At 39.8% G+C, this 26954-nt stretch overlaps 2 protein-coding genes across 6 annotated transcripts in view; one reads left to right on the top strand and one right to left on the bottom strand.

The window, feature by feature from the left end:
- Positions 1-26954, bottom strand: part of PLEKHH2 (pleckstrin homology, MyTH4 and FERM domain containing H2) — a 143292-nt gene that overhangs the window by 101115 nt on the left and 15223 nt on the right. For all 5 annotated transcript variants that reach the window (XR_004257237.1, XR_004257238.1, XM_032239432.1 and 2 more), the window contains exon 3: positions 2821-2883. Coding sequence is in view for 3 of the 5 variants with exons in the window: in XM_032239432.1 (XP_032095323.1) it covers positions 2821-2883 (63 nt within the window). In the remaining 2 variants the exon portion in view is untranslated. The remainder of the gene's footprint in view (positions 1-2820; positions 2884-26954) is intronic.
- On the top strand, positions 3696-5010 carry C1GALT1C1L (C1GALT1 specific chaperone 1 like). The gene has a single exon (XM_032239435.1). It carries the CDS (start codon positions 3842-3844, stop codon positions 4787-4789), a length of 948 nt encoding a protein of 315 aa, XP_032095326.1. The 5' UTR covers positions 3696-3841; the 3' UTR covers positions 4790-5010.

Below are 26954 nucleotides of genomic sequence, written 5' to 3'. Positions count from 1 at the left end.
CAATTAATAAAACAAAGGAAAGAACAAAGTCAACAAGAAGAACCTTCCAATAGCAACCAAGAAATAAACTCCAAAGAGGGGCAACCCCAATGGAGCCGAGAAGACCGAATTCCTCACTAAGACAGAGAGAGTTATAGTCAGCCAGGATGGCTTCATCCTGGACCTCCACAGTGGGATTGGAAATGGGGAAAAGATGGCTTTAATAACACGTGGAGAAACTGTTTTCTGCATTCTTTGAGGAATAGTGCTGGACCAAAAAGATGTTCCGAGTGACATTAGGGTACTGCCGGGGGCTTCTCTACTTGGTTTCACAATCATAATAATTCTGGAGTTGGTTGGCATTCAAATAATGGAACAGTAGATTGGAATCATAATGGTACAGAAGGAATTCCAGTTGGCATTCTGAAGGAACAGGTGGCTTTTCCGGTTGGCATATGAACAACAGTAACAGAAATTAGAAATCCAGTGTTATGTTGTAAAAATAATTGCAACTACAGTGGCCCTGGAGACAAATTTCAACCAGGCAGAAACAGAAATTCTAATTATCAAATGAAAGATGTGACTATGATATGGAACAAGGAATCTAATAAGCCAAGCAAATACAATCAAGAAAGATATAATTGGCAGCGGCAAGAAAATAAGAAACTTGGTATGACTGCCACAAATAGAGGTCCTTCTGAAGGATTTACAAGTGATACGTTTCCTTCAGAAGGCTTACTTGACTTCAGTTTTGAGCAGCCAGAAAGCCAAACCACTAAACAAACAGACACTGCAACTTTCAAAATTAGCAGAACGAGTGGCAGTGCAGAAGGGAAAAGCTTCGTTGCTGGACTCCTTACCTTTCTAAAATAAAAATTCAAAAGAAAAAAGATTTGGTAGACCTCAAGTTGAAGGAAGGAAACATGACAAACTTAGAGAAAGCATGAGGAATTTCATATGTACTTCTTAGAAGAAATACGTTTGTATTTAAGCCTTCTTTTTAATTTTTTTCTTTTATTTTTAGTTGACACAAAATAATTGTATATCTGTCATCTGAGTCTAGATTTAAAAAAAATAATAATTTTATATATTTATGAGATACAGGGTGATTTTCCATGTGTGTATACAATGTGTAATCATCAAATCAAGGTAATTGGCATGTCCAGCACCTCAAATATTTATTATTTCTTTGTGTTGTGAACATCCAAAGTCCTCTTTTCTAGCTTTACGAAAATATGGAAAGCTGGCTCTTATAGTTTTTTGTAAATATACAATAAATTATAATTAACCATGTGACTCTATGCCACAGAACACCAGAACTCACTGGAACTCATTGATCAAAATGAACACGACTGAGATCTTTTCATTAAATGAATTGGATTTAGAATCATTAGATAAACCTTAAGATTGGGTGGGCCCATCCAAACCCATCATTTTACTGCTGGCAAGGCCCAGAAAGGGTTATGTGACTTATCAAAACATCTTTTAAAAATAATAAAAGTTGTCTGAGCACAATGAGCTCACGCCTGTAATCCCAACACTTTGGGACACTGAGGAGCACTGGAAGCCAGGAGTTCAACATCATCCTGGATAACATAGTGAGACCCTGTCATTACAAAATTTAAAATTTTTAATAAATAAAAGTTATATTAAAAAACTCAAAGTATGAAAATGCAGGGGGCCAGGCATGATAGCTCATGCCTGTAATCCCAGAACTTTGGGAGACCAAAGCAAGCAGATCACCTGAGGTCAGGAGTTCAAGACCATCCTGCCAACAAACCCCATCTCTATTAAAAATATAAAAATTAGCTGGGTGTGGTGGTACACACCTATAATCCCAGTTTTTTGGGAGGCTGAGGCAGAAGAATTGCTTGAACCTGGGAGGTGGAGGTTGCAGTGAGCCAAGATTGTGCCACTGCACTCCAGCCTGGGCCACAGAGCAAGATTCCATCTCAAAAAAAAAAGGGGGGGGGGATCATTCCTAATTCCATAATTCAGACAATTTTAAACTTCTGTTAAAATTTTGGGGTGATTCCTCTCAGCCTTTTTTTTTTTAACTCTTAGGTTTGACTTTTCCTACTATAACTCTAAGCATTTTTACATATTAATGCATATACTTAAAAACAATTACTATTATTATTTTTTTTGAGACAGAGTCTTGCTGTGTCACCCAGGCTGGAGTGCAGTGGTGTGATCTCGGCTCACTACAACCTCCACCTCCTGGGTTCATGTGATTCTCCTGTTTCAGCCTCCCAAGTAGTTGGGACTACAGGTGCGTGCTACCATGCCCAGCTAATTTTTTTGTATTTTTAGTAGAGTCGGGGTTTCACCATGTTAGCCAGAATGGTCATGATCTCCTGACCTTGTGATCTGCCTGCCTCGTCCTCCCAAAGTGCTGGGATTACAGGTGTGAGCCACCACACCTGGCCACAAACAATTATTTTAATGGCTGTCTAATATTTCATGGAGTTGATATAGTTTACTTTTTCATTCTTCTGTAATATCACATTCACATTATTTCCAACTCTTTATGACTGCAAATAAAGCTGCACTGAACATATTTATATACAAAACTTAATTATAATTAGTATTACCATAAAAAGTCATATTTGATTTTTCTCAGAAGATAAAACTTTATAATGGAAATCTTTTTTTCCTTTTGAAAATTTTTTAGTGGACAGAATGGAGTTAGAATCTCCATTTTCTTTATGGATCAAGCTATGAACAGTCAAAATGATAAGATATAGAGGTGGGCTGATGATTGTCTTTCCATTATGAGAAAAACAATCTTTATGTGAGTAGTAGAGGCAGAAAAAAATTTCAACTAAAATTATACTCTACCTGTTGAAAAGCTTTTTCTGCTTGACGTTCAGCATCAATAACTTGTCTCTCAAGCTGCTGCATCTGTAAAGCAAGGGAAAATATAAATACAAAAATTATTTCCCTTTTCTGAAAAAGGCTTAAAAACTCTCATAATGTCATCCTCAGTTTGAATATTTTAAAGTAGTTCACTGGAGATGAGTTAAATACAGTTAGCACATTAAAGGCCTTCCGCATATTTAAAAGTTGATCAAAATGCCAAAGTTTTGATACTTTTAATACAAGAAATATATATACATACCTCAAGAGTATTCATCAATAGAATTTTCTTCAGTGAATTGTAAATTAAAAATTACTGATCAACACATATTAAGAACAAGGAAATCAATCTAAGGAAAGAAAGGCTTCAAATGTCCTGTATGACAGGTTGATCAAAAAGTCATCAGGGAAGTGGTATGTTCTCATAAACTCCGTGGGTGCCATGTTCAAATAAAAACTCTGGGTAGTTTTACATTCACAGATTGATGATTGATGGAGACAGCATAGAAGAGATTCTTTGATTAAACAGACAGACACACAAATACTAACATGAATGTTATAAGGAGAATTTTAAAGGCCTTAAGAAGGACCCGATATTAATCAACATAAGGGATGTGTTGTACCAGGGGCTGAAAACACAAATCGTGAGGTGAAACTCAGTTTTATTCTTTTTGGCTCAGTGCTGATGTCTGGCCCACTTTAGAGCCGTCTGTGACTCGATCTCTGCTCATTTTCAACGTTTTGTTTGTTGGGAGGCCAGGCGCGCAGAACTCATGGTATGCCCCTCACTCGCAGCAGCCCGGAACGCCCTCGCGGTAGCCTACGCGTCGGGCTCCTGTCCCGCCCCCTCCGCTACGCCGCCACCACCACCGAGAAGCGACCTCCCACAGCTAGAGTGGCCCAAGCAGGAACGCGGCCGCCAGCTCCGGCTCCGGAAGGCGCGGGACCCCAGGACCCGATCCCAGGCTGCCTTTGACCCGGGCGCACTCTCAACGCCTGGAAAATGGTTTCCGCTAGTGGGACATCATTTTTTAAGGGTATGTTGCTTGGGAGCATTTCCTGGGTTTTGATAACTATGTTTGGCCAAATTCACATTCGACACGGAGGTCAAACTCCAGACCACGAGCACCATCACCTTCGTCCACCTAACAGGAACGATTTCCTAAACACTTCAGAAATGACACCTATGGAGCTCAGTAAAGGTATCCGTGTTTTCTGTATCATCTTTGGAGAATCCGAAGATGAGAGTTACTGGGTTGTACTGAAAGAGACCTGGACCAAACACTGTGACAAAACCGAGCTCTATGATACCAAAAATGATAATCTGTTCAATATTGAAAGCAATGACAAGTGGGTACAGATGAGAACCACTTACAAATACGTCTTTGAAAAGTATGGCAACAACTACAACTGGTTCTTTCTTGCACTTCCCACTACATTTGCCGTCATTGAAAATTTAAAGTACCTTTTGTTTACAAGGAATGCATCCCAGCCCTTCTATCTGGGCCACACTGTTATATCTGGAGACCTGGAATACGTGACTGTGGAAGGAGGAATTGTCTTAAGCAGAGAGTCGATGAAAAGACTTAACAGACTTCTCCATAACTCTGAGAACTGTACAGATCAAAGTGTGATTTGGAGGTTATCTGAAGATAAGCAGCTGGCAATATGCCTGAAATATGCAGGAGTTCATGCAGAAAATGCAGAGGATTATGAAGGAAGAGATGTATTTAATACAAAACCAATTGCACAGCTTATTGAAGAGGCATTGTCTAATAACCCTCAGCAAGTAGTAGCAAGCTGCTTGTCAGATATGGCTATTACTTTTAATGGACTGACCCCCCAAAAGATGGAAGTAATGATGTATGGCCTGTACCGGCTCAGGGCATTTGGACACTATTTCAATGACACACTGGTTTTCTTGCCTCCGGTTGGTTCAGAAAATGACTAAAGGCTGGGAAATAATAGACCTGTGCTGTCCAAGAGCACTTGAAATGTAGCTAGTCCACATTCAGATATAGTGTAAGTGTAAAATGCACACTCATTCAGTAATACATATACTATTAGAAAACAGGATGAAGATGTAAAATATCTCATTAGTCTTATATTGACTCCACATTGAAATAATGTTTTGGATATTTTGCATTAAATAAAATATACTATTAAAATTAATTTCACCTGCTTTTTTATTTTATGAATGTATCTATTAGAACATTTTAAGTTACACATGTAGCTCACGTATTTCTACTGGATAATAAAGGCATAGAACATTTGTTGTCACCATCTATGTTCACATATTTAACTGCATGTCCTGTGAGCATGGCAGCATTTTTTCTTTTTTTTTTTTGAGATGGAGTCTTGCTTTGTCACCCACGCTGGAGTACAGTGGCAAAATCTTGGCTAACTGCAACATCTGCCTCCCGGGTTCAAGCAATTCTCCTGTCTCACCCTCCTGAGTAGCTGGGACTACAGGCACACCCTACCACACCCAGCTAAATTTTATATTTTTAGTAGAGATGGGGTTTCACCATATTGGCCAGACTGGTCTTGAACTTCTGACCTCAGCTGATCCACCCACCTTGGCCTCCCAAAGTGCTGAGATTACAGACATGAGCCACTGCGCGCAGCCCCATGGCAGCATTTTAAAAGGCAGTTTATTGCAGGGATCTAGATTCTGGAAGACGTTTCAAATATTTGGATATGTAAATAATATTCTGCAAGCGCATTCTTAGTACCTCATATCTAATTTCTGTGAAAGATTTCAAATGTTTAGTGAGAAAGTATTGTAGTTTAAAAGCATTTCGCTGAATTACTTGTTTAGATTATGGCACTATATAGAAGCAACGGGACAATCATTATGTCTTTTAGATGTCTCTAGAATATTCCCTAAACCAAAAACCAACTAGCAAACACATGCCAATACCACATTCTTCCACTACTGGCAATATGCTGACAATTGTCACTTCTACAGTGTAACTATATTCTATTTTCAGGGAAATTTGGCTTTTCTGGAGCCTTACTTAGTCTGGATTTTGAATATTGTCAGGATTGCCTGTAGAAACAGAAGAATGCAGAAAACTTTGCTAGTGAAAAAATAGTTTTCATAAGAGGACTATGCAAATATCTTGTCTGATTTCTCCTTTTCAAATGTTTAGTTTCTGGTGATAACAGGAAGGACAAAAGTCAGCTTGCTTCACTGTTAAATAACTAACACAGGTCTTTCTACAGAGTAGGTATTCAATGTATTATAAATTATTGATGAAATGACAAAAGTTCTCTGTCATGCCTAAAGTACCATGCATATATGAAGGATGGTATCATTATTTTTACCACTGCCAAATAACTTCTTTTCTGCCCCTATGGCACTGACTTCCTATCTCGTACTACCTTCCCAACTACATTGTAAGTTGTTGGAAGGCAGAATCAGGCTCAAAAGTTACTTGCTTTTTTAATGAAAAGAAGGTAATCCTTGAAATATTAATATTGGGAAAATTGGAAAGAATGCTGAACTTAAAGGCAAGACCTAAATTAGAACCCAGATTCCAAGACTTACTAGGTATGTGATGATGGGTACATTACTTAACTTATCTGAGTCTCTGTTCCTTACTCATAAAATGATATAACACTTATTTCACAGCACTTATGTGAAGATTAAACAGAAAAGCATCCAACATAGTATCTAATACTTAATAGATGTTCAATAAATATTTACATAGAAATTTTAAAAGCAGCTATTTCTTCCATATATATGTGTTATTTTTATGAATAATTTTTTTTTTTTTTTTTTTTTTGGAGATGAAGTCTAGCTCTGTTGTCCAGGCTGGAGTGCAGTGGCATGATCTCGGCTCACTGCAACCTCCGCCTCCTGAGTTCAAGTGATTCTCTTGCCTCAGACTCTGGAGTAGCTAGTATTACAGGCACCCACTACCATACCCACTAATTTTTGTATTTTTAGTAGAGATGGGGTTTCACCATGTTGGCCAGGCTGGTCTCGAACAAATAATTTTAAGTTAGGAAACTCTATTTGCCAATAGTTTCCCACTGGACTCTCAAATTCTTGTGTATAAAATGTGGATAATATAACCTGTTCTAACTACCTTACAGGATGTTGTAGGGATAAAAATAAGAAAATATATTCAAGCAATGTGAAAAGCTGGTGGTATCTCATTAATTTTAAAATATTATGTAGCAGTTGTATTGTTATAATTTGAATGATGAAAATAAAAGTCACAAATGTCCAAAAACAGAGAATCATCTAAATATATAAATAATGGTACATTTATACAATTAGATGCCATACAGTCATTACAAATGTACATGGATGGATGAAATGATATATTTGGGACTTGTTTCAATGTAACATAGGAGGAAAGAAGTAGGTCAGGGTGCAGATGGAACAGGATTGGCCCTGAGTTGACAACCATGAAAGCTGGGTGATATGTACATGAGGGTCCATTATAACATTCTGCTTACTTCTGTATGTTTGAAAATCTCTCTAATAAAAAGTTTTAAATATGTACGAAAAGGTGTACATGGCATATTTAAAAATAAGTGTAAATTATATATAGAATATTATACATAAATGATGTATTGAGGAAAAAGGAGCTGCAAAGCACTAATGAATGTTGCAATCAAATTTTTGTTAAAAAAAAAAAAACTTATGTGCGTTTGTGTTTATGGAATTACATATACCAAGGACAAGGAGTTGTCTATATCTAGGTGGCAGGATTATAGTTTGTATTACACATGCTCAGGAGCAAGAAGGAGTTTTATGGAACTGAAAAAAGTAAGTTGGCAGGGAGAAAAAAAAAAAGTGTTAGAGTCTTGCGTTAGAAATAGTAGCCAGTTGTCAATCAAAGGTAATTCTGTGCCCTTAGAGGAAATAAGTAGAAAATCAGGAGGAAGATTTTCAAATAACCTGTGAATTAGAGACTATAAATGAATGTATATAGAAAAAGGATTCTGTAATGTGAAGGGAGACATCACTACAGACCCCACAGATGCTAATGAGATAACAATATTATTAACTACTTCATGCCCATAAATTGGACAAAATAGCAAAGCTCATTTAAGAAATAAGTTAGCTTAATAGCCCAATGTCTATGAAATATATCACAATTGTAGTTAAAAACCTTCCCACAAAGGAAACTCCAAGACTAGATGGTTTCACTTGTGAATTCTACCAAAAAATATATGGAAGAATGAATAGAAATTCAATAAAAATTCTTCCAGAACATAAAAGAAGGGAATGCTTCCTAACACATTTTATAAAGCCAGTATTGCCAAAACCAGAAAAATGTTAGACCAATATCCTTGTGAATACAGATGCAAAAAATCTTTAACGAAATATCAGCAAATCCAATCCAAATATATACAATAAAGATAATATTCGGACAAGGCACAGTGGCTCATGCCTATAATCCCAGCACTTTGGGAGGCTGAGATGGGTGGATCATGAGGTCAGGAGATCGGGACCATCCTGGTCATGGTGAAACCCCGTCTCTACTAAAATACAAAAAATTAGCCAGGCATGGTGGCACGTGCCTGTAGTCCCAGCTACTCAGGGGGCTGAGGCAGGGGAATCTCTTGAACCTGGGAGATGGAGGTTGCAGTGAGCCGAGATTGTGCCACTGCACTCCAGCCAGGTGATTCCATCTCAAAAAAAAAAAAAAAAAAAAAAAAAGATAATAGGTCATGACTAAGTGGGGTTTGTCCTAGGAATGCAAGGTTGTTTTAGCATTTGAAAAATAAACCAATGTCAAAAAAAAAAAAAAAAAAAAGAAAAATAAACCAATGTCACTATGTCAAGAGGCTAGAAAAGAAATATCATTTAAATAGATGAAGAAAAATCATCTGACAAAATTCAACGTCCATTCCCAATAAAAATCTCTTAACAGACTAAGAATATGAGGAACTTCTGAAACCTAATAAAGGTATCTACAAAAAAACCTATAACTAACATCATACTTAATGGGAAAGACAATGCTTTCACAAGAATGTCGTCTTACCATTTCTACTCAAGGTTTTACTGCGGGTCCTAGCCAATGTAATAGCCACATGATACACTATTTCAATATGCAGCATTTTGCTGTTTTAAATTTCTGTAAACTTTTCTTAAATTATACTGTTTGCATTTGTTTCATTCTCTTGATTTTTTTTTCTACAGGGGCTTATCTGTATATTGTATCTTCTTTGCTTATCTTCAATACTAGTCATTGTTTCAAATCCTTTTTATCTTTTCTCATTTTGATGTTTAAAAGTTTCTGGGAGGCAGAGACACAAGAGTCACTCAAACCCAGGAGGCGGAGGTTGCTGTGAGCCAAGATCGAATCACTGCATTCTAGCCTGGGTGACAAAGTAAGACTCTGTCTCAAAAAAAAAAAAAAATTTTTTTTTCCTTTCCACCTTCATTTCTTATTAAAACATGATGTGTTGAGTTTATCAATTCTTGTTTTCCTTCTACTTGAGTCTTTGTTTACAAAATATATTTTTCTACTTCTAATTCTTTGTTGGGTTCTATCACCTAATTTCTGGTTTTTTCTATTTATAATTCATGCTATTCCTTGATGTCCTATATCATTTTGTTAATGTCTTTTGGTTAATTTATTTTTTCCCACTATTTAAAGTTGAGATATAATACACATGCCATAAAATTCACCTTTTTAAATGGTGTAATTCAGTTGTTTTTAGTATATTAACAGAGTTGTGCAACCATCACTGCTAATTCCAGAACATTTCTGCAACCTTCCCCCTAAAAAACACTGTACCTATTGGCAGTCATTCCCCCATTGTTTTGCTTTGCATTTCTTTAAGTATAAGTGAGGCTGAATACCTATTTCCATGTTTATTGGCAGCTAGTATTTTTTATATACTGTCTTTTCATAGCCTCTGCTTGTATGATGATTACGAGTCTGGGTATTTGAACCAGTGTTTAGCTTCTGAAGGAAATTAACAGATTGCTGGAACTCCATGAACTTCAACTTTGCCCAAGTAGGGGACTTAGTCAACCAAAGAGTACTAAGAAGCCCTTGAAAATTCAAGTAACAGACTTTTCCTGGAGCTTTCTGCTGCGCTGGTGCTTAGCCCAACCAGCTGGCCACGCACTACTCCTTGATCATCCAGAGTTCTCTAAAGTTAGAGAGTAGTCACCACCTTCTTCTTTCCTCTGCCTTTGTGCATAATATCAAGGATAGGTATCAACAGAATTGGCCAGAGTCAAAAGTAATTGACCCTTTGGGTAACAACTGCAGCAACACAAATTGAAGAGTTGTTTTTTGTTGTTGTTGCTGTTTGGGGGACAGGGACTCACTGTGTTGCCTAAGCTGGTCTCAAACTCCTGGGCTCAAGGGATTCTCCCACCTTAGCCTTTCCAGTAGCTGCGACTACAAACAGGCACCACTGTGGTGGGCTTTTATCAAAAAGTTTTGATCCTGTAGTTCTACTTTGACCCATTCATTTTACTTCAGAGAGCCTTTCCAGAAGAAAGAATTACAATTATTTAAAAATGTTTTATACACAAGCAGTCCATTTGCAGTGTTGTTTAAACTAATAGAAAACTACAAGTAGCCTCTAAGTCTAATAGTGAGGGAACTGATCAGTAAATCATCAGTATTTATTTACTGAGCTCTTTTGTTTGAAACAGAGTCTCGCTCTGTTGCCCAGGCTAGAGTGCAGTGGCACAATCTTGGCTCACTGCAGCCTCTGCCTCCCAGGTTCAAATGATTCTCCTGCCTCAGCCTCCCAAGTAGCTGGGATTACAGGCACGTGCCACCATGCTCAGCTAATTTTTGTATCTTTAGTATAGACAGGGTTTCACACTGTTGTCCAGGCTGGTCTCAAACTCCTCACCTCAGGTGATCCGCCTGCCTCAGCCTCCCATCATAAGTCATTGGAGAAATACCAATTAGAGCTAAAATGAAATACAGCTACACGCCTATTAATGGCCAAATTACAAAGACCGAAAATGCCAAATGGTGGTAAAACTGCAGAGCAAGTAGAATACTCAAGCATTGCTAGTAGGAATGGTACAGTCTCCTTAGAAACAGTTCAGCAGTTTCTTAAGTTAAACATATGCTTACCATAGACCTAGAACCCTATTCCTAGGTGTTTACTTAAGAGAAAAAAAGACAAACACATACAAACACCTGTATGTGAATGTTTATAGCAGCTGTATTCACAACTGGAAGTTGTTTCCAAAACTGGAATCAACCCAAATGACCGTCAACTAGTGAATCGATAAACACATCATGGTACACCTGTACAAGGGACTACTACTCCACAATAAAAAGGAACAAACTATAGCTACAAACAACACCGGTGAACTCAAAAGCACGTGAATAATAGACGCCATTCACTAAAAGTTATTCACCTTATGTCATACTATATGATGCTCTAAAATAGGCCAAACTAAAGGTCCAGAAACTATATCAGTGATCATCAGGGCTCGGTGTTTGAGAAGACAGACTATAAAGGTGCAGGAGGAAAACTTCTGAGGTGATGGAAATAGTGTTTACGTTGATTGTGGTGGTGGTTACAGAATCATATATATTTGCCAAAACTCTTTGAACTGAACAGCCAAAAGGGTGACTTTTACATATGTAGTCAATTAACTTGACCAAAAAAATTTTTTTTTAAATACCTTGCAGGCCAGGCACGGTGGTTCACAACTGTAATGCCAGCACTTTGGGAGGCTGAGCCAGGTGGATCACTTGAGGTCAGGAGTTTGAAACTAGCTTGGCCAACACGGTGAAACCCCATCTCTACTAAAAATATAAAAATTAAGCCAGGCATGGTGGCACATGCCTGTAGTCCCAGCTACTTGGGAGGCTGAAGCAGGAAAATTGCTTGAACCTGAGAGGTGAAGGTTGCAGTGAGCCCAGATCACGCCACTGCACTCCAGCCTGGGCGACAGAGTAAGACTCTATCTCAGAAAAAATAAAAAAGTACCTCACAACTCAAAATTCCAAAACATGCAAAGAAAACTAAGAAAGACAGATAACAATATCAAAGATCAGAAGACCAATTTAGTCCGGTAAGATAAAAATGGTAACACCATGCAAAAGACTTCAGATTTCTTACGTTTAGGATTGCTAAAGAAATGAAATGAGAATAACATCTATTTTTTAAAGAATGAGAATTGAAAACAAAGAAAAACAGCAGGAAGGTGTTAAACAAGAACAAGCAGGCAGGAAAATAAACCAGTGTAAAGTCTTGGGCAGGCATGGTGGCTCACACCTATAATCCCAACACTTTGGAAGGCCATGGCAGGTGGATGGCTTGAGCCTCGGAGTTTGAGAACAGCCTGGGCAACATGGCAAAAATCTCACTTCTACAAAAATTAGCCACGCATGGTGGCACGCATGTGTAGTCCCAGCTACTCAGGAGACTGAGGTGGGAGGATCGCTTCAGCCCAGGAGGTCAATGCTGCAGTGAGATGAAATCAAGTCACTGCACTCAGGCCTAGGCAACAGAGTGAGACTCTGTCTCAAAAGAAAAAGTCTTAAAAATGTAGAAATAAACTCGGAAATATACAGCTTTCTCTTTTCAATTCACTGAAAGAGAAAAAACTCAACAGATGGTTCAGAAGCCAGCCTCTAAATGGCTCTCAACGATCCTCAGCTTCTGGGAGTCACACCGATGTGTAGTTGCTTCCTTCACAACATAGGGCTGACCTTTGCAACCAACAAGATATTGTAGAAATGATGAAGTATGACTTTTGAGGGTAGGTTATAAAACACACTGCATCTTCCACCTTGCATTCTCTTGGGTGACTTGCTCTGGGTGAAGCCAGCCACCATGTTGTGAGAACCCTCAAGCAGTCCTGTGGAGACATCCATACACTTAGGGACTGAGCCTTCCTACCAACAGCCAATACCAATTTGCCAACAACAATCTTGGTGAATCATTGAAAGCGAACCCTCTAGCTCCAGTCAAGCCCTCAGATTACTACAACCCAGGCCAACATTTTGACTGCAACCTCATCGGAGACATAAGCTAAGTTGCTCCCAAATTTCTAATCCATAGAAACTGTGCAAGATAATAAATGTTTATAGTTGTTTTAAGCCACGAAATTTTGGAGTTATTTGTTAATACAGCAATAGATAACTAATGCAGATGAAGTAAACTCTATTCTGAACCCAGTAGAAGAGAGAGCTCATAACATGAAAAATAGTACAAAGAATTCATGTAGCATTTAATACATATAAGCATGAAAAATATAAATTACCAGATTTAAGAGACATGCAGAGCCTTCAAAGTAATGGGAAGGAGCAGAAGAAAAAAAGTGAGTAAATAAAACACAATTATGGTGAAAGATAAAAGTACACTCCCTGTACAATGCAGAATAATTGCTTAAGGTCTATATGTTTTATTTTAAAAGATGAAATGAAAGCTCAAGATAATAAAACAAAGGAAGATGAAGAAATATTCAAGGGGTAGTTGAATAATGTGAAGATCACTGTCTGTTCAGAAGACAGAAAATGATATTGTATTACTTTAGGTTTTGTAAGGACAATTTATATTATATATGTGTGTGTTATAATTTTAAGGGTAGGCACAGTTGTAGACATGGAAGAAGGAAGGGAAAACTTAGTGTTTACCCTTAAAATTTTAAGACACACAGGTAATATAAATTATCTGCCCCACCCTACACCAGTCTACCCAGTATCTATCAATGCTGCAGATACTGGAAATACATTTAAAGATCATCTTCTGCAGAGGTAGGTCCACCTTCTTGAAGTACAGACAGACCTGCATGGTGCACTATATGTGAAACTTAAATATGAAAACAACTCAATTTCTCAACAGACAAACAAGTCTATGCTAGACAAGCAGAAGGTGATCCAGTAACTCCTATACCATGTGCTCTTTTTCCATGTGATGTCGTCCATCAAGAAGTAGAGGATATTTCCTCTTCTCTTAACACTGGGCCACCCTGTGATGGGCTTTGTTTGTTAGAATGTATCATATCTTTTGAGACTGGGCCTGAAGAGATTTGCAGCTTTCACTTGCTCTTTCTTGGAGTCCTGAATCACCATGGGAAAGATCTGGCTACCTTGGGAGGGCTTCAGCAGGGTGGCTAGGATAGTTTCCAGCTGTTTCACCACTCACAGCTGAGGCATCAGATATGCAAGTGAAATCAAGGTGTGGTGACATGCACCTGTAATCCCAACTACTTGGAAGCACCTGTAATCCCAACTACTTGGAAGGCTGAGGCAGGAGGCCAGGAGTCCTAGACATCCAAGTGAAATCATCTTGGACATCCAGACCCAGCTATCCGGGCACCCACAGTGAGGCCACCCTCCAGCTGATTTGCCAACTGAATGCAGTCACATGAGTGATCCCATTCAATGCCAAACAGAGTAAAAGAACCATCAACAGAATCATGAACAAATAAACTGATTGTTAGTTGAAAGCCACTAAGGTTTTTTGTTTTGTTTTGTTTTGTTTTTTGAGACAGAGTTTTGCTCTTGTTGCCCAGGCTGGAGTGCAATGGAGTGATCTCGCCTGACTGCAACCTCCAGCTCCCAGGTTCACGTGATTCTCCTGCCTTAGCTTCCCAAGTAGCTGGGATTTCAGGCACCTGCTATCACGACAGGCTAATTTTTTGTATTTTTAGTAGAGACAAGGTTTTTCCATGTTGGCCAGGCTGGTCTCAAACTCCTGACCTCAGGTGATTCACCCACCTCAGCCTCCCAAAGTGCTGGAATTACAGGCGTGACCCACCACACCCAGCCCACTGAGGTTTTCTTTAATGGACAAAAATTGTATGTATATATGTATCGTGTACAACATGATGTTTTGAAATATGTATACATCATGGAATGGCTAAATCAATAAAGCTGCTAAGTTTTGAGGTAGTTTTTTTAAATGCAGCAATAGATATCTAAAACCCAAGTTTACCCTGTTATGTGCAGATCTGTAAAGATAATCCTCTGACTATTCCTGCAGTACCACTGATCATCTATCTGGTCATCACTCCACTGGAAGCCATTTTGACATGCAGCTTCTAGGAATATCTTCTCTTAGATCTCAGTCCTTGGATGTGAAATGGAGAAATTCAGTGTCTTGGCTTCAAGAAGTATACTCATAAAAATTACAGAGCTTTTCCTAACTTTCCATTCCACAAACTGTATAAACATATACCAAGAATAAATGTATTACACAGATTTGCTTTGTTTTAAGGCAAAAAATATCCATTTAAATCGTTAAGATAGGCTGAACATGGTGGCTCATGCCTGTAATCACAGCACTTTGGGAGGCTGAGTCAGGCAGATCACTTGAGGTCAGGAGTTCAAGGCCAGCCTGGCCAACGTGGAAAAACCCCATCTCTACCAAGAATAGAAAAATTAGTCAACATGGTGGCCCATGCCTATAGTCTCAGCTACTCAGGAGGCTGAGATATGAGAATCACTTGAACCCAGGAGGTGGAGATTGCATTGAGCTGAGATCGTGCCACTGAACTCCAACCTGGGCAATACAGCGAGACTCTATCTCAAAAGAAAAAAAGTCACTAAGATACATTCCAGATTAAATAGATAATGAAGTATTAATGGCACAATGATAAGTTAACCTTAGAGGAAAGACTTTCTGGAGAGGGATCCAAGATGGCTGATTAGGATTAGCTAAGGACTGCAGCTCCCAGCAAAAGCGCGGAGGCTGAGTGGACACCGCATTTCCAGACGGATTTGTATGGCCCACAGACCAGGAGATTCCCAGGTGGAGGAGCCCCACGGGTTGCCAGCGTGGCTGTTTTGGCCGGCGCAGCTGTTTTCGCCGGCACAGCTGTTTTGCTGGCGCCCTGGCGCAGTGGTTCTCCATACAAAATACGCGGGTCCGGGCTCCGATTTAGCTGGTGATTGGAACTCCTGGGAGACAAAGTCACCCATTCATCTGATTAAAAAGGGGACTGAAACAGGGAGCCAGGCCGGGAGATTCCCAGGCAAGAAAGTGCCACGAATCTCAGCGCAGCTGTTTCAGCTGGTGCAGTGGGTCGCTGCACGGGAAATCACACAGATCCCGGTGCCTTTTCAACAGGTGACTGGAACACCTGGGAGAGAGTTCACCATTCAACTAAAAAAAAAAAAAGGGAGGGGGCTGTGAGGCAGGGAGCCAGGTGATCAGGCTCGGCTGGTCCCACCCCTACAAAAAAAACCAGCAATCGGAAATGCTCTGGATTGACAGTTTCACAGCAAGCACAGCTGAACACGGCATGGTCCAGCTCTGTGGGAGCGGGGCATCCACCGTTACCAAGGCAGTCCACCACTACGGAGGTAGTTTGCCATTGCTGAGGCAGCCCGCCATTGCCAAGGCAGCCTGCCATTACAGAGAGAGTCTGCTATTATAGAGGTGGGCTGCCATTGTTGAGGCAGTTCTAACTACACACCTATAAACAGGACTTCAAGGAAGCTCACACAGCAGCTGGGCAGAGCCCGTAGCGGCTCAGCAAAGCCTCTGCAGGCAGACAGTGACTAGGCTGCCTCCTCGCTGGGCAGGGCAGCCCTGACAAAAGGCAGCAGCACAATAGAAACTCATAAATAGAGCCCTAACTCCCCGGGACAGAGCACCTGGGAAAAAAGGCAGGGAGTTTATGAGTTCTGCTGCAGCAGACTTACACGTACCTGCCCAGCAGCTCTGAATGAACAATGGAGCTCACAGCTCAACACTCGAGCTCCTATAAAGGAAAGACTGTCTCCTCAAGCAGCTCACTGACCCTCATATACCCAAAGAGTCACCTCACAAAGGAGAGCTCAGACTGACATCTGACAGGAATCCTTCTGGGACAAAGATAGCAGAAGAAGAAACTGGCAGAAACCCTTACTGTTCTGCAGCCGCTGCAGGTGATCCCCAGGCAAGCAGGGCCTGGAGTGGACCTCAGCAGTCCTACAGTAGTGGGGCCAGACTGTTAGAAGGAAAACTAAGAAACAGAAAGAAATAACTTCATCATCAACAAACTGGACGTCCACTCAAGAGACCCAACCTGAAAGTCAACTACAAAGATGACAGGTGGATAAATCCACAAAGATGGGAAGAAACCAGCGCAAAAAGGATGAAAGCACCCGAAACCAGAACACCTCTCCTCCTACAAGGGATCACAACTCCTCACCAGCAAGGGAACAAGGCTGGATGGAGAATGAGTGTGATGAATTGACAGAATCAGGTTTCAGAAGGTGGGTAATAAGAAACTTCTGGGGCCGGGTGCGGTGGCTCACGCCTATAATCCCAGCACTTTGGGAGGCCGAGACGGGTGGATCACGAGGTCAAGAGATTGAGACCATCCTGGTCAGCACGGTGAAACCCCGTATCTACTAAAAATACAAAATTAGCTGGGCATGGTGGCGCACGCCTGTAGTCCCAGCTACTCGGGAGGTTGAGGCAGGAGAATTGCTTGAACCCAGGAGACGGAGGTTGCGGTGAGCTGAGATCGCGCCATTGCACTCCAGCCTGGGTAACAAGAGCGAAACTCCATCTCAAAAAAAAAAGAAACTTCTGTGGGCTAAAAGAACATGTTCTAACCCAATGCAAAGAAACTAAGAACCTTGAAAAAAGATTTGACGAAATGCTATCGAGAATAAACAACTTAGAGAGGAATATAAGTGAATTGATGGAGCTGAAAAACACAACACGAGAACTTCGCGAAGCATACACAAGTTTCAACAGCTGAATTGACCAAGGAGAAGAAAGGATATCAGAGGTTGAAGATCAACTCAATGAAATAAAACGAGAAGGCAAAGATTAGAGAAAAAAGGCTAAAAAGGAATCAACAAAGTCTCCAAGAAATATGGGACTATGTGAAAATATCTAATCCACCTTTGATAGGTGTACCTGAATGGGATGGAGAGAATCAATCCAAGCTGGAAAATACTTTTTAGGATATTATCCAGGAAAACTTCCCCAACCTAGCAAGGCAGGCCAATATTCAAGTCCAGGAAATAACAGAGAACACCACAAAGATATTCCTCAAGAAGAGCAGCCCCAAGGCACATAATCATCAGATTCACCAGGGTTAAAATGAAGGAGAAAATGCTAAGGGCAGCCAGAGAGAAAGGTCGGGTTACCCACAAAGGGAAGCCCATCAGACTCACAGCAGATCTCTCAGCAGAAACCCTACAAGCCAGAAGACAGTGGGAGCCAATATTCAACATCCTTAAAGAAAAGAACTTTCAGCCCAGAATTTCATATCCAGCCAAACTAAGCTTCATAAGTGAAGTAAAAATAAAATCCTTTGTGAACAAGCAAGTACTCAGAGATTTCATCACCACCAGGCCTGCTTTACAAGAGCTCCTGAAAGAGGCACTAAACATAGAAAGGAACAAACAGTAGCAGCCACTCCAAAAACATAACAAATGGTAAAGAGCATCAACACGATGAAGAAACTGCATCAACTAATGGGCAAAACAGCCAGCTAGCATCAAAATGGCAGGATCAAATTCACACATGACAATATTAACCCTAAATGTAAATGGGCTAAATGCCCCAATCAAAAGACACAGGCTGGTAAATTGGATAAAAAGCCAAAACCCATCACTGTGCTGTATCCAGGAAACCCATCTCACATGCAAAGATATACAAAGGCTCAAAATAAAGGGATGGAGGAAGATTTACCAAGCAAATGAAGAGCAAAAAAAGCAGGAGTTGCAATTCTCCTCTCTGATAAAGCAGACTTTAAACCAATAAAGATCAAAAGAGACAAAGAAGGACATTACATAATGGTAAATGGATCAATGCAACAAGAAGAACTAACGATCCTAAATATATACGCACCCAATACAGGAGCACCCAGATACATAAGGCAAATTCTTAATGACTTACAAAGAAACTTAGACTCCCACACAATAATAGCGGGAGACTTTAACACTCCACTGTCACTATTAGACAGATCTACAAGACAGAAAATTAACAAGGATATCCAGGACTTGAACTCAGACCTGGACCAAGCAAACCTAATAGACATTTACAGAACTCTCCACCCCAAATCCACAGAATATACATCCTTCTCAGCACCACATCACACCTACTCTAAAATTGACCACATAATAGGAAGTAAATCACTCCTCAGCAAATGCAAAAGAATAGAAATCATAATAAACAGTCTCTCAGACCACAGTGCAATCAAGTTAGAACTCAGAATTGAGAAACGAATTCAGAACCGCATAGCTTCATGGAAACTGAACAACTGGCTCTTGAATGTTGACTAGATAAACAATGAAACAAAAGCAGAAATAAAGATGTTCTTTGAAACCAACGAGAACGAAGACACAACATACCAGAATCTCTGTGACACATTTAAAGCAGTCTCTAGAGGAAAATATATAGCAATAAATGCCCACATGAGAAGCAAGGAGAGATCTAAAATCAACTCCCTATCATCAAAATTGAAAGAACTAGAGGAGCAGGATAAAAAAAACTCAAAACCTAGCAGAAGACAAGAAATAACTAAGATCAGAGCAGAACTGAAGGAGATAGAGACACAAAAAACCCTTCAAAAAATCAATAAATCCAAGAGCTGGTTTTTCGAAAAGATCAACAAAATAGACAGACCACTGGCCAGATTAATAAAAAAGAAAAGAGAGAATAACCAAATAGATGCAATAAAAAACGATAAAGGGGATATCACCACAGATTCCACAGAAATTCAAACCATCATCAGAGATTATTACGAACAACTCTATGCACATAAACTAGTAAACCTGGAAGAAATGGATAAATTCCTGGGCACTTGCATCCTCCCAAGCCTAAACCAGGAAGAAGTCGAAACCCTGAATAGACCAATAACAAGGGCTGAAGTTGAGGCAGCAATTACGAGCCTACTACCTAAAAAAAAGCCCAGGTCCAGATGGGTTCACAGCTGAATTCTACCAGACATACAAAGAGGAGCTGGTACCATTCCTTCTGAAACTATTTCAAACAATCCAAAAAGAGGGAATCCTTCCCAAATCATTTTATGAGACCAACATCATCCTGATACCAAAACCCGGGAGACATTGCAAGAAAAGAAAACTTCAGGCCAATATCCATGATGAACATAGAAGCAAAAATCTTCAATAAAATACTGGCAAACTGATTGCAACAGCACATCAAAAAGCTTATTGACCATGATCAAGTAGGCTTCATCCCGGGGATGCAAGGCTGGTTCAACATACTCAAGTCTATAAATACGTAATTCAACACATAAACAGAACCAAAGACAAAAACCACATGATTATCTCAATTGATGCAGACAAGGCCTTTGACAAAATTCAACAGCCCTTTATGCTAAAAACCCTCAATAAACTAGGTATTGATGGAACGTATCTAGAAATAATAAAAGCTATTTATGACAAACCAACAGCCCATATCATACTGAATGGGCAAAAACTGGAAACATTCCCTTTGAAATCTGGCACTAGACAAGGATGCCCTCTCTCACCACTCCTATTCAATATAGTATTGGAAGTTCTAGCCAGAGCAATCAGGCAAGAAAAAGAAATAAAGGGTATTCATATAGGAAGGAGGAAGTCAAATTGTCTCTATTTGCAGACAACATGATTATATATCTAGAAGACCCCATTGTCTCAGCCCAAAATCTCCTGAAACTGATAAGCAACTTCAGCAAAGTCTCAGGATACAAAATCAATGTGCAAAAATCACAAGCATTTCTATACACCAATAACAGACTTAAAGAGAGCCAAATCAAGAATGAACTGCCATTCACAATTGCTACAAAGAGAATAAAATACCTAGGAATACAACTAACAAGGAACGTAAAGGACCTCTTCAAGGAGAACCACAAACCACTGCTCAACTAAATAAGAGAGGACACAAACAGATGGAGAAACATTCCATGTTCATGGTTAGGAGGAATCAATATTGTGAAAATGGCCATACTGCCCAAAGTAATTGACAGATTCAATGCTATCCCCATCAAGCTACCAATGACCTTCTTCACAGAACTGGAAAAAATTACCTTAAACTTCATATGGAAACAAAAGGGAGCACGCATAGCCAAGTCAATTCTAAGCAAAATGAACAAAGTGGGAGGCATCATACTACCGGACTTCAAACTATACTACAAGGCTACAGTCATCAAAACAGCATGGTACTGGTATCAAAAAAGCATGGTACTGATACCAAAACAGAGATATAGACCAGTGGAACAGAACAGAGGCCTCGGAGGCAACACAACACATCTACAACCATCTGATCTTTGACAAACCTAACAAAAAGAAGCAATGGGGAAAGAAGTCCCTGTTTAATAAATGGTGTTGGAAAAACTGGCTAGCCAGGTGCAGAAAGCAGAAACCGGACCCCTTCCTGACACCTTACACTAAAATTAACTCCAGATGGATTAATGACTTAAACATAAGACCTAACACCATAAAAACCCTAGAAGAAAATCTAGGCAAAACCATTAAGGACATAGGCATAGGCAAGGACTTCATGACTAAAATACCAAAAGCATTGGCAACAAAAGCCAAAATAGACAAATGGGACCTAATCAAACTCCACAGCTTCTGCACAGCAAAAGAAACAGACATTAGAGTGAATTGGCAACCAACAGAATGGGAAAAAATTTTTGCAGTCTACCCATCTGACAAAGAGCTGATATCCAGAATCTACAAAGAACTAAAACAGACTTACAAGAAAAAAACAAACAAGCCCATTCAAAAGTGGGCAAAGGATATGAACAGACACTTTTCAAAAGAAGACAGACATGAGGCCAACAAACACATGAAAAAAATGCTCATCATCACTGGTCATTAGAGAAATGCAAATCAAAACTACATTGAGATACCATCTCACGCCAGTTAGAATGGCGATCATGAAAACATCTGGAGACAACAGATGCTGGAGAGGATGTGGAGAAATAGGAACACTTTTACATTGTTGGTGGGAGTGTAAATTAGTTCAACCATTGTGGAAGACAGTGTGGCGATTCCTCAAGGATCTAGAAATAGAAATTTCATTTGACCCAGCAATCCCATTACTGGGTATATATCCAAAGGATTATAAATCGTTCTACCATAAGGACACATGCACACGAATGTTCATTGCAGCACTGTTCACAATAGCAAAGACCTGGAACCAACCCAAATGCCCATTGATGATAGACTGGATAGGGAAAATGTGGCACATATACACCATGGAATATTATGCAGCCATCAAAAATGATGAGTTCATGTCCTTTGTAGGGACATGGATGAACCTGGAAACCATCACTCTCAGCAAGCTGACACAAGAACAGAAAATCAAACACCACATGTTCTCACTCATAGGTGAGAACACATGGACATAGGGAGGGGAGCATCACACACTGGGGTCTGTCGGGGGAAAACAGGGGAGGGACAGCAGAGGGGTGGGGAGTTGGGGAGAGATAGCATGGGGAGAAATGCCAGATATAGGTGATGGGGAGGAAGGCAGCAAATCACATTGCCATGTGTGTACCTATGCAACAATCTTGCATGTTCTTCACATGTATCCCATATCCTAAAATGCAATAAAAAAATAAAAATAAAGATTAACAATAAAAAAAAAAAGAAAAAGAGGAAAGACTTTCTGAACAAAGAATGTGTATTTTTTTCTTTTCATGAAAATGCATGTAATATTACAAATTAAAAGTCTGCTGCTGTTGCAAAGCTCAAGGAATTGTAATTGTTGAGGGCCGAACTACTCTCCAAGATGAAAAATCTCATTCAGTTGTAATAATCACCCTACCCAAAGTGTGATTTCCAACCCATCCCCATACCACCTCCGGCTTTCAAAGTAGGTCATTTTGTGGTAATGTTGGAAAAACCACTAGTTCTCTAGGGCAAGATGGGACATCTGAAGTCTTTCTGGTTGCCTGCCATTTTTCCATTATATGGTTTCTAATGGATTTACGTAACATTTAGCATTTTCCATTGCCCATCAAAGATACATAATTATCTAAATTTCAAGTGCTTCATTAAAGTTTAAATTGAAGGTGCTGGTTTTTGTTCTAGAAAATGCCTAGTTTTTAAAGTGTTATCTAAAGAAAAATCAATCCCAGCCATTCTAAGAATTTCAGCAGTTCCTGGTTTTGATACACTGCCCTCCAATACTCTTGATTTCCTAACCAAATTCCCCAACAACACTATCCTATACGGAGGTTTCTTGCTGTTAATTATCATCAACTCCCCAACATTTCCTTGCCATATTCGAGCTTCAAGTTCTATTATTACATTATAAAGTATTTATGCGGGCCTTTTTCTTCCACAGGCTGAAGTGCAATGGCATCATCATATCATAACACTGCAGGCCAGAACTTCTGGGTTCAGGCGATCCTCTTGCCTTGGCCTCCCAAGTGGCTGGGACTACAGGTGTGCACCACCACACCTGGCTAATTTTGATTTCTTTATTTTTATTTTTTGAGATGGAGTCTCCCTCTGTCACCCAGGCTGGAGTACAGTGTCACAATCTCGGCTCACTACAATCTCCATCTCCAAGGTTCAAACAATACTCCCACCTCAGCCTCCTGAGTAGCTGGGACTACAGGTGCATGCCACTACATCTGGCTAATTTTTGTATTTTTAGTAGAGACAGGGTTTCGCCATGTAGTCCAGGCTGGTCTCAAACACCTGACCTCAAGTGATCTGCCCACCTTGGCTTCCCAAAGTGCTGGGGTTACAGGTGTGAGCCACCATGACTGGCCGATTAATTGAGCCTTTTATCATTATGATATGTCCATCTTTTGTATTTTTAGTAGAGATGGGGTTTCTCCATGTTGGTCAGGCTGGTCTCGAACTCCTGACCTCAAGTAATCTGCCCACCTTGGCTTCCCAAAGTGCTGGAATTACAGGTGTGAGCCACCATGCCCCACCTATTTTTTAATTTTTTGGTAGAGATGGGGGGTCTCACTATGTTGCCCAAGTCAGTCTTGAACTCTTGGCCTCAAGCAATCCTCCCACCTCGGCCTTCCAAAGTACTGGGATTACAGACGTGAGCCACTGCACTGGCCAATGCTGGCCATTAAGAAGAAAAAAAAAAGTTAAGGAGTTCAGAGTTTTAAGTGGTTACACTTAAAGAATAGAAATTCAATCTATTAAAGTCATCATCTTTGTTAATTCCTACACTGGTATAAATTATGTTGCTATTTTTATTGCTGTCTTAATCTCTATTATGCTTTTTTGCAGTCAGTTGCTATTGGCATAAAGAAATGTGGTTTGTTTTGTTTTTTGTTTTAAGTATGCCAGTCTTATATCTAGGAGGCAGAGGTTGCAGTGAGCCGAGATTGTGCGCCACTGCACTCCAGCCTGGGCAAAAGCCAAGGCTCTGCCTCAAAAAAAAAAAAAAGAAATTCAATCTAGAGCTTCCAAAACTGCCAGTATTGAAGAAGAATGGAAACACAGAGAGATAAAGAAAACCTGATCAACATGACATACAGAAAATAGAATGCATTTTTATGATTTCAGATATATTTAAAGATACTATTTTCATAGTTGGATAAAGAAATCTAGCTATACACTATTTAAAAGAACATATTTTGCCGGGTGCGGTGGCTCACACCTGTAATCTCAGCACTTTGGGAGGCCAAGGCGGGCAGATTGTTTGAGCTCACGAGTTCGAGACCAGCCTGCTAACATGGTGAAATCCCTCCCATCTCTACCAAACAAAAATACAAAAATTGGCCGGGCATGGTGGTGCACACCTGTAGTCCTAGCTATTCAAGAGGCTGGACTTGAGTAGGAGGATGGCTTGAGCCTGGAGAGGCAGAGGTTGCAGTGAGCTGAGATCACATCATTGTACTCCAGTCTGGGTGGTAGAGCCAGACCTTGTCTCAAAAAACCAAAAAGCATATTTTAAACATTTCACTATGAGGTTGAGATTAAAGAGATAGAAAAATGCACCCAAATATTAATTTAAAACAACAGTAAAACCAGGCAAAACTAGAAATAAAGAGAAACAATAATTATAAATTGAGCAATTCATCCAGAAGGTGTAACAATCCTGATCCCAAGTACATCTAACATAAAAATATATGCAGCAAATAAGTTTGATTCTTTCTGATACATCCTGAAAATTCACAATAAATTGTTATTTTGTTTGATTTCCATGGAAACAACCTATTAAGATTTCCCTGGAGAATACTGAACAAGTCCATTTACTTCACAACTTGATTTACTTTGTTTTTGTCTTTCTCAAACCTTATTAAATAACATAAAGAAGGTTGGGTGCGGTGGTTCACGCCTGTAATCCCAGCACTTAGGGAGGCCAGGGCGGGTGATCATGAGGTCAAGAGATTGAGACCATCCTGGCCAACATGGTGAAACCCGTCTCTATGAAAAATACAAAAAATTAGCTGGGCGTGGTTTTATTAGCTTTTCATGAACGAATCAATAATTCAACTCCAAATCCCATCAGTGTCTGTCCATTCACATCTGGTTTTCCACAAATTTCATCTTTTTAAGCCACTACCAGAACCTCTGACCTGTGTCAGTCTCAACTGGCTCCCTTCTCTGCCTTGGCACAGCTGCCTTCTTGGGAAGACCCTTCAACTTTCTCTCACATAGAATCTCCTGTTACCCATATCCCATGCCTTCCTCGTTCCTGGTTTCCTCCCTCCTTTTAATAAAGGACTCCTTCTTGAGAGTCCTCAGAGAAGTTACATGGGGCCTTGAATGTCTTCAAAATATGTTTATTCTATCTTCACATAGAATTCATAATTGGCCTCAGTGCAGAATTCTGGGTTTGATATAATTTTCCTTCAGAATTTTGAAGACATTGTTTCCTTATCTTCTAATTTCTAGTGGTGCTTTTGAAAGGTCTGAAGCTGCTTCAATTACTGATGCTTCGTATGTAACTTATTTTTTCTCTCTGAATGCTTGCAGAGTCTTTTCTTTGATTTATATATTCTTTGAATTATATATTCTAAACATTCATTATGATGTACCTTGAGGTAGAAGCCATATTTATGTGTTATGGTAGGTGCCTGCTGGACACTTTCAACTTGGAATCTTGCATGCTTCAATTCTAGGAAACTTTCTTGTGTTGTTTCAGTGATTTTCTCCCCTCCAGTGCTCCTACTACTTGGATCTTGGGCATACTGAACTGGACCTCTAAATTTCTCATCTTTTCTCTCCTGTTTTCCATCTCTTTAACGTTTTGCTTTACTTCCCAGGAACTTTCCTTAAGTTTATATTTCAACCTGCTCTTAAGTTTGCCATTTTTTCTACCATGTTTTTGATTTTCTATGAGCCCTTATTTATTCTCTGAAATGTTCCCTGTTTCATGGATGCATTATCCTTTCCTTTCTCTCTGAGAATATTAAATGAGAGTTTTGCTCATTTTGTTTTGCTTACTTTTCCTTGAATAGGCAATGCAGGCCTTTTTTGATTGTTCCCTGTCTTTCGTGTTAGAAGCTTTCTTCAGATGTCTGGTCGCCCATGATGTTGCTACTTAGGTTTAAGGGTGAAGGACTAAAAAGCTGACTAGTACACATACATGGAGTTTGTTGGCCAGGAAATCTAACCTTGGGTGTTCTGGCTGGGCTCCCTGTTGGAGAACTACTGATGTTAGCGTAACTATTTCTTTCCTCCTGGATTCATAAGAGTTCCTAGAGACTTCTATCTCCTCCTGTAAAATAAAGGGTGGCTGCTAGCATTTTAGGAGCAAAGTGGGAAAAAGGAAGTTGGGGGTGAAGGACCAGCTTACCATTAAATATGCATATAGTCAATTAATCCCCCTATTTTTAGTGTAGCAGAGTGCTGGATAGCAAAGCCTAGAACAGGCTTGGAGAATAAGGCTTGAGCTCCTCCTCCTAAGGGCCAAATGCCCTGCAAAGCCCTGTAAAGACCTAGAGGCGGAGTGATATGTCAGACTGAAAACAGTAGTTATTAATGGAAAATTTGTGGCCCTTAGGGTTAACAAATTGCTAGAAACCTTTTCTTTTATCCCCACCTGCCAAATGTCTAGCAACTAAGCATTTACTTCCTCCTAAAAAATTGAAAATTTCTTCTCTTACAAAATTGAATAAATGAATTGGAGGGCACTAGTCCAACAGCTGTGGTATCTATGAGCTCACCGCCCAAAAGATACACTCCAAATCACTTAACCTAAAGAAAAGGTTGACTGCTAACCAACAACTGACCATTTATACATAATGTCAGTTTACTTTGCAGGTG

Source organism: Sapajus apella, unplaced genomic scaffold (genome assembly GCF_009761245.1).
Source record: "Sapajus apella isolate SASKATOON/1434 unplaced genomic scaffold, GSC_monkey_1.0 scaffold44, whole genome shotgun sequence".
Lineage (NCBI taxonomy): Eukaryota > Metazoa > Chordata > Mammalia > Primates > Cebidae > Sapajus > Sapajus apella.
This window is presented reverse-complemented; position numbering and strand designations above follow the sequence as displayed.

Coding starts and splice junctions, on each gene's coding strand:
- C1GALT1C1L (XM_032239435.1), top strand. CDS start 3,842: ATGGTTTCCGCTAGTGGGACATCATTTTTTAAGGGTATGTTGCTTGGG.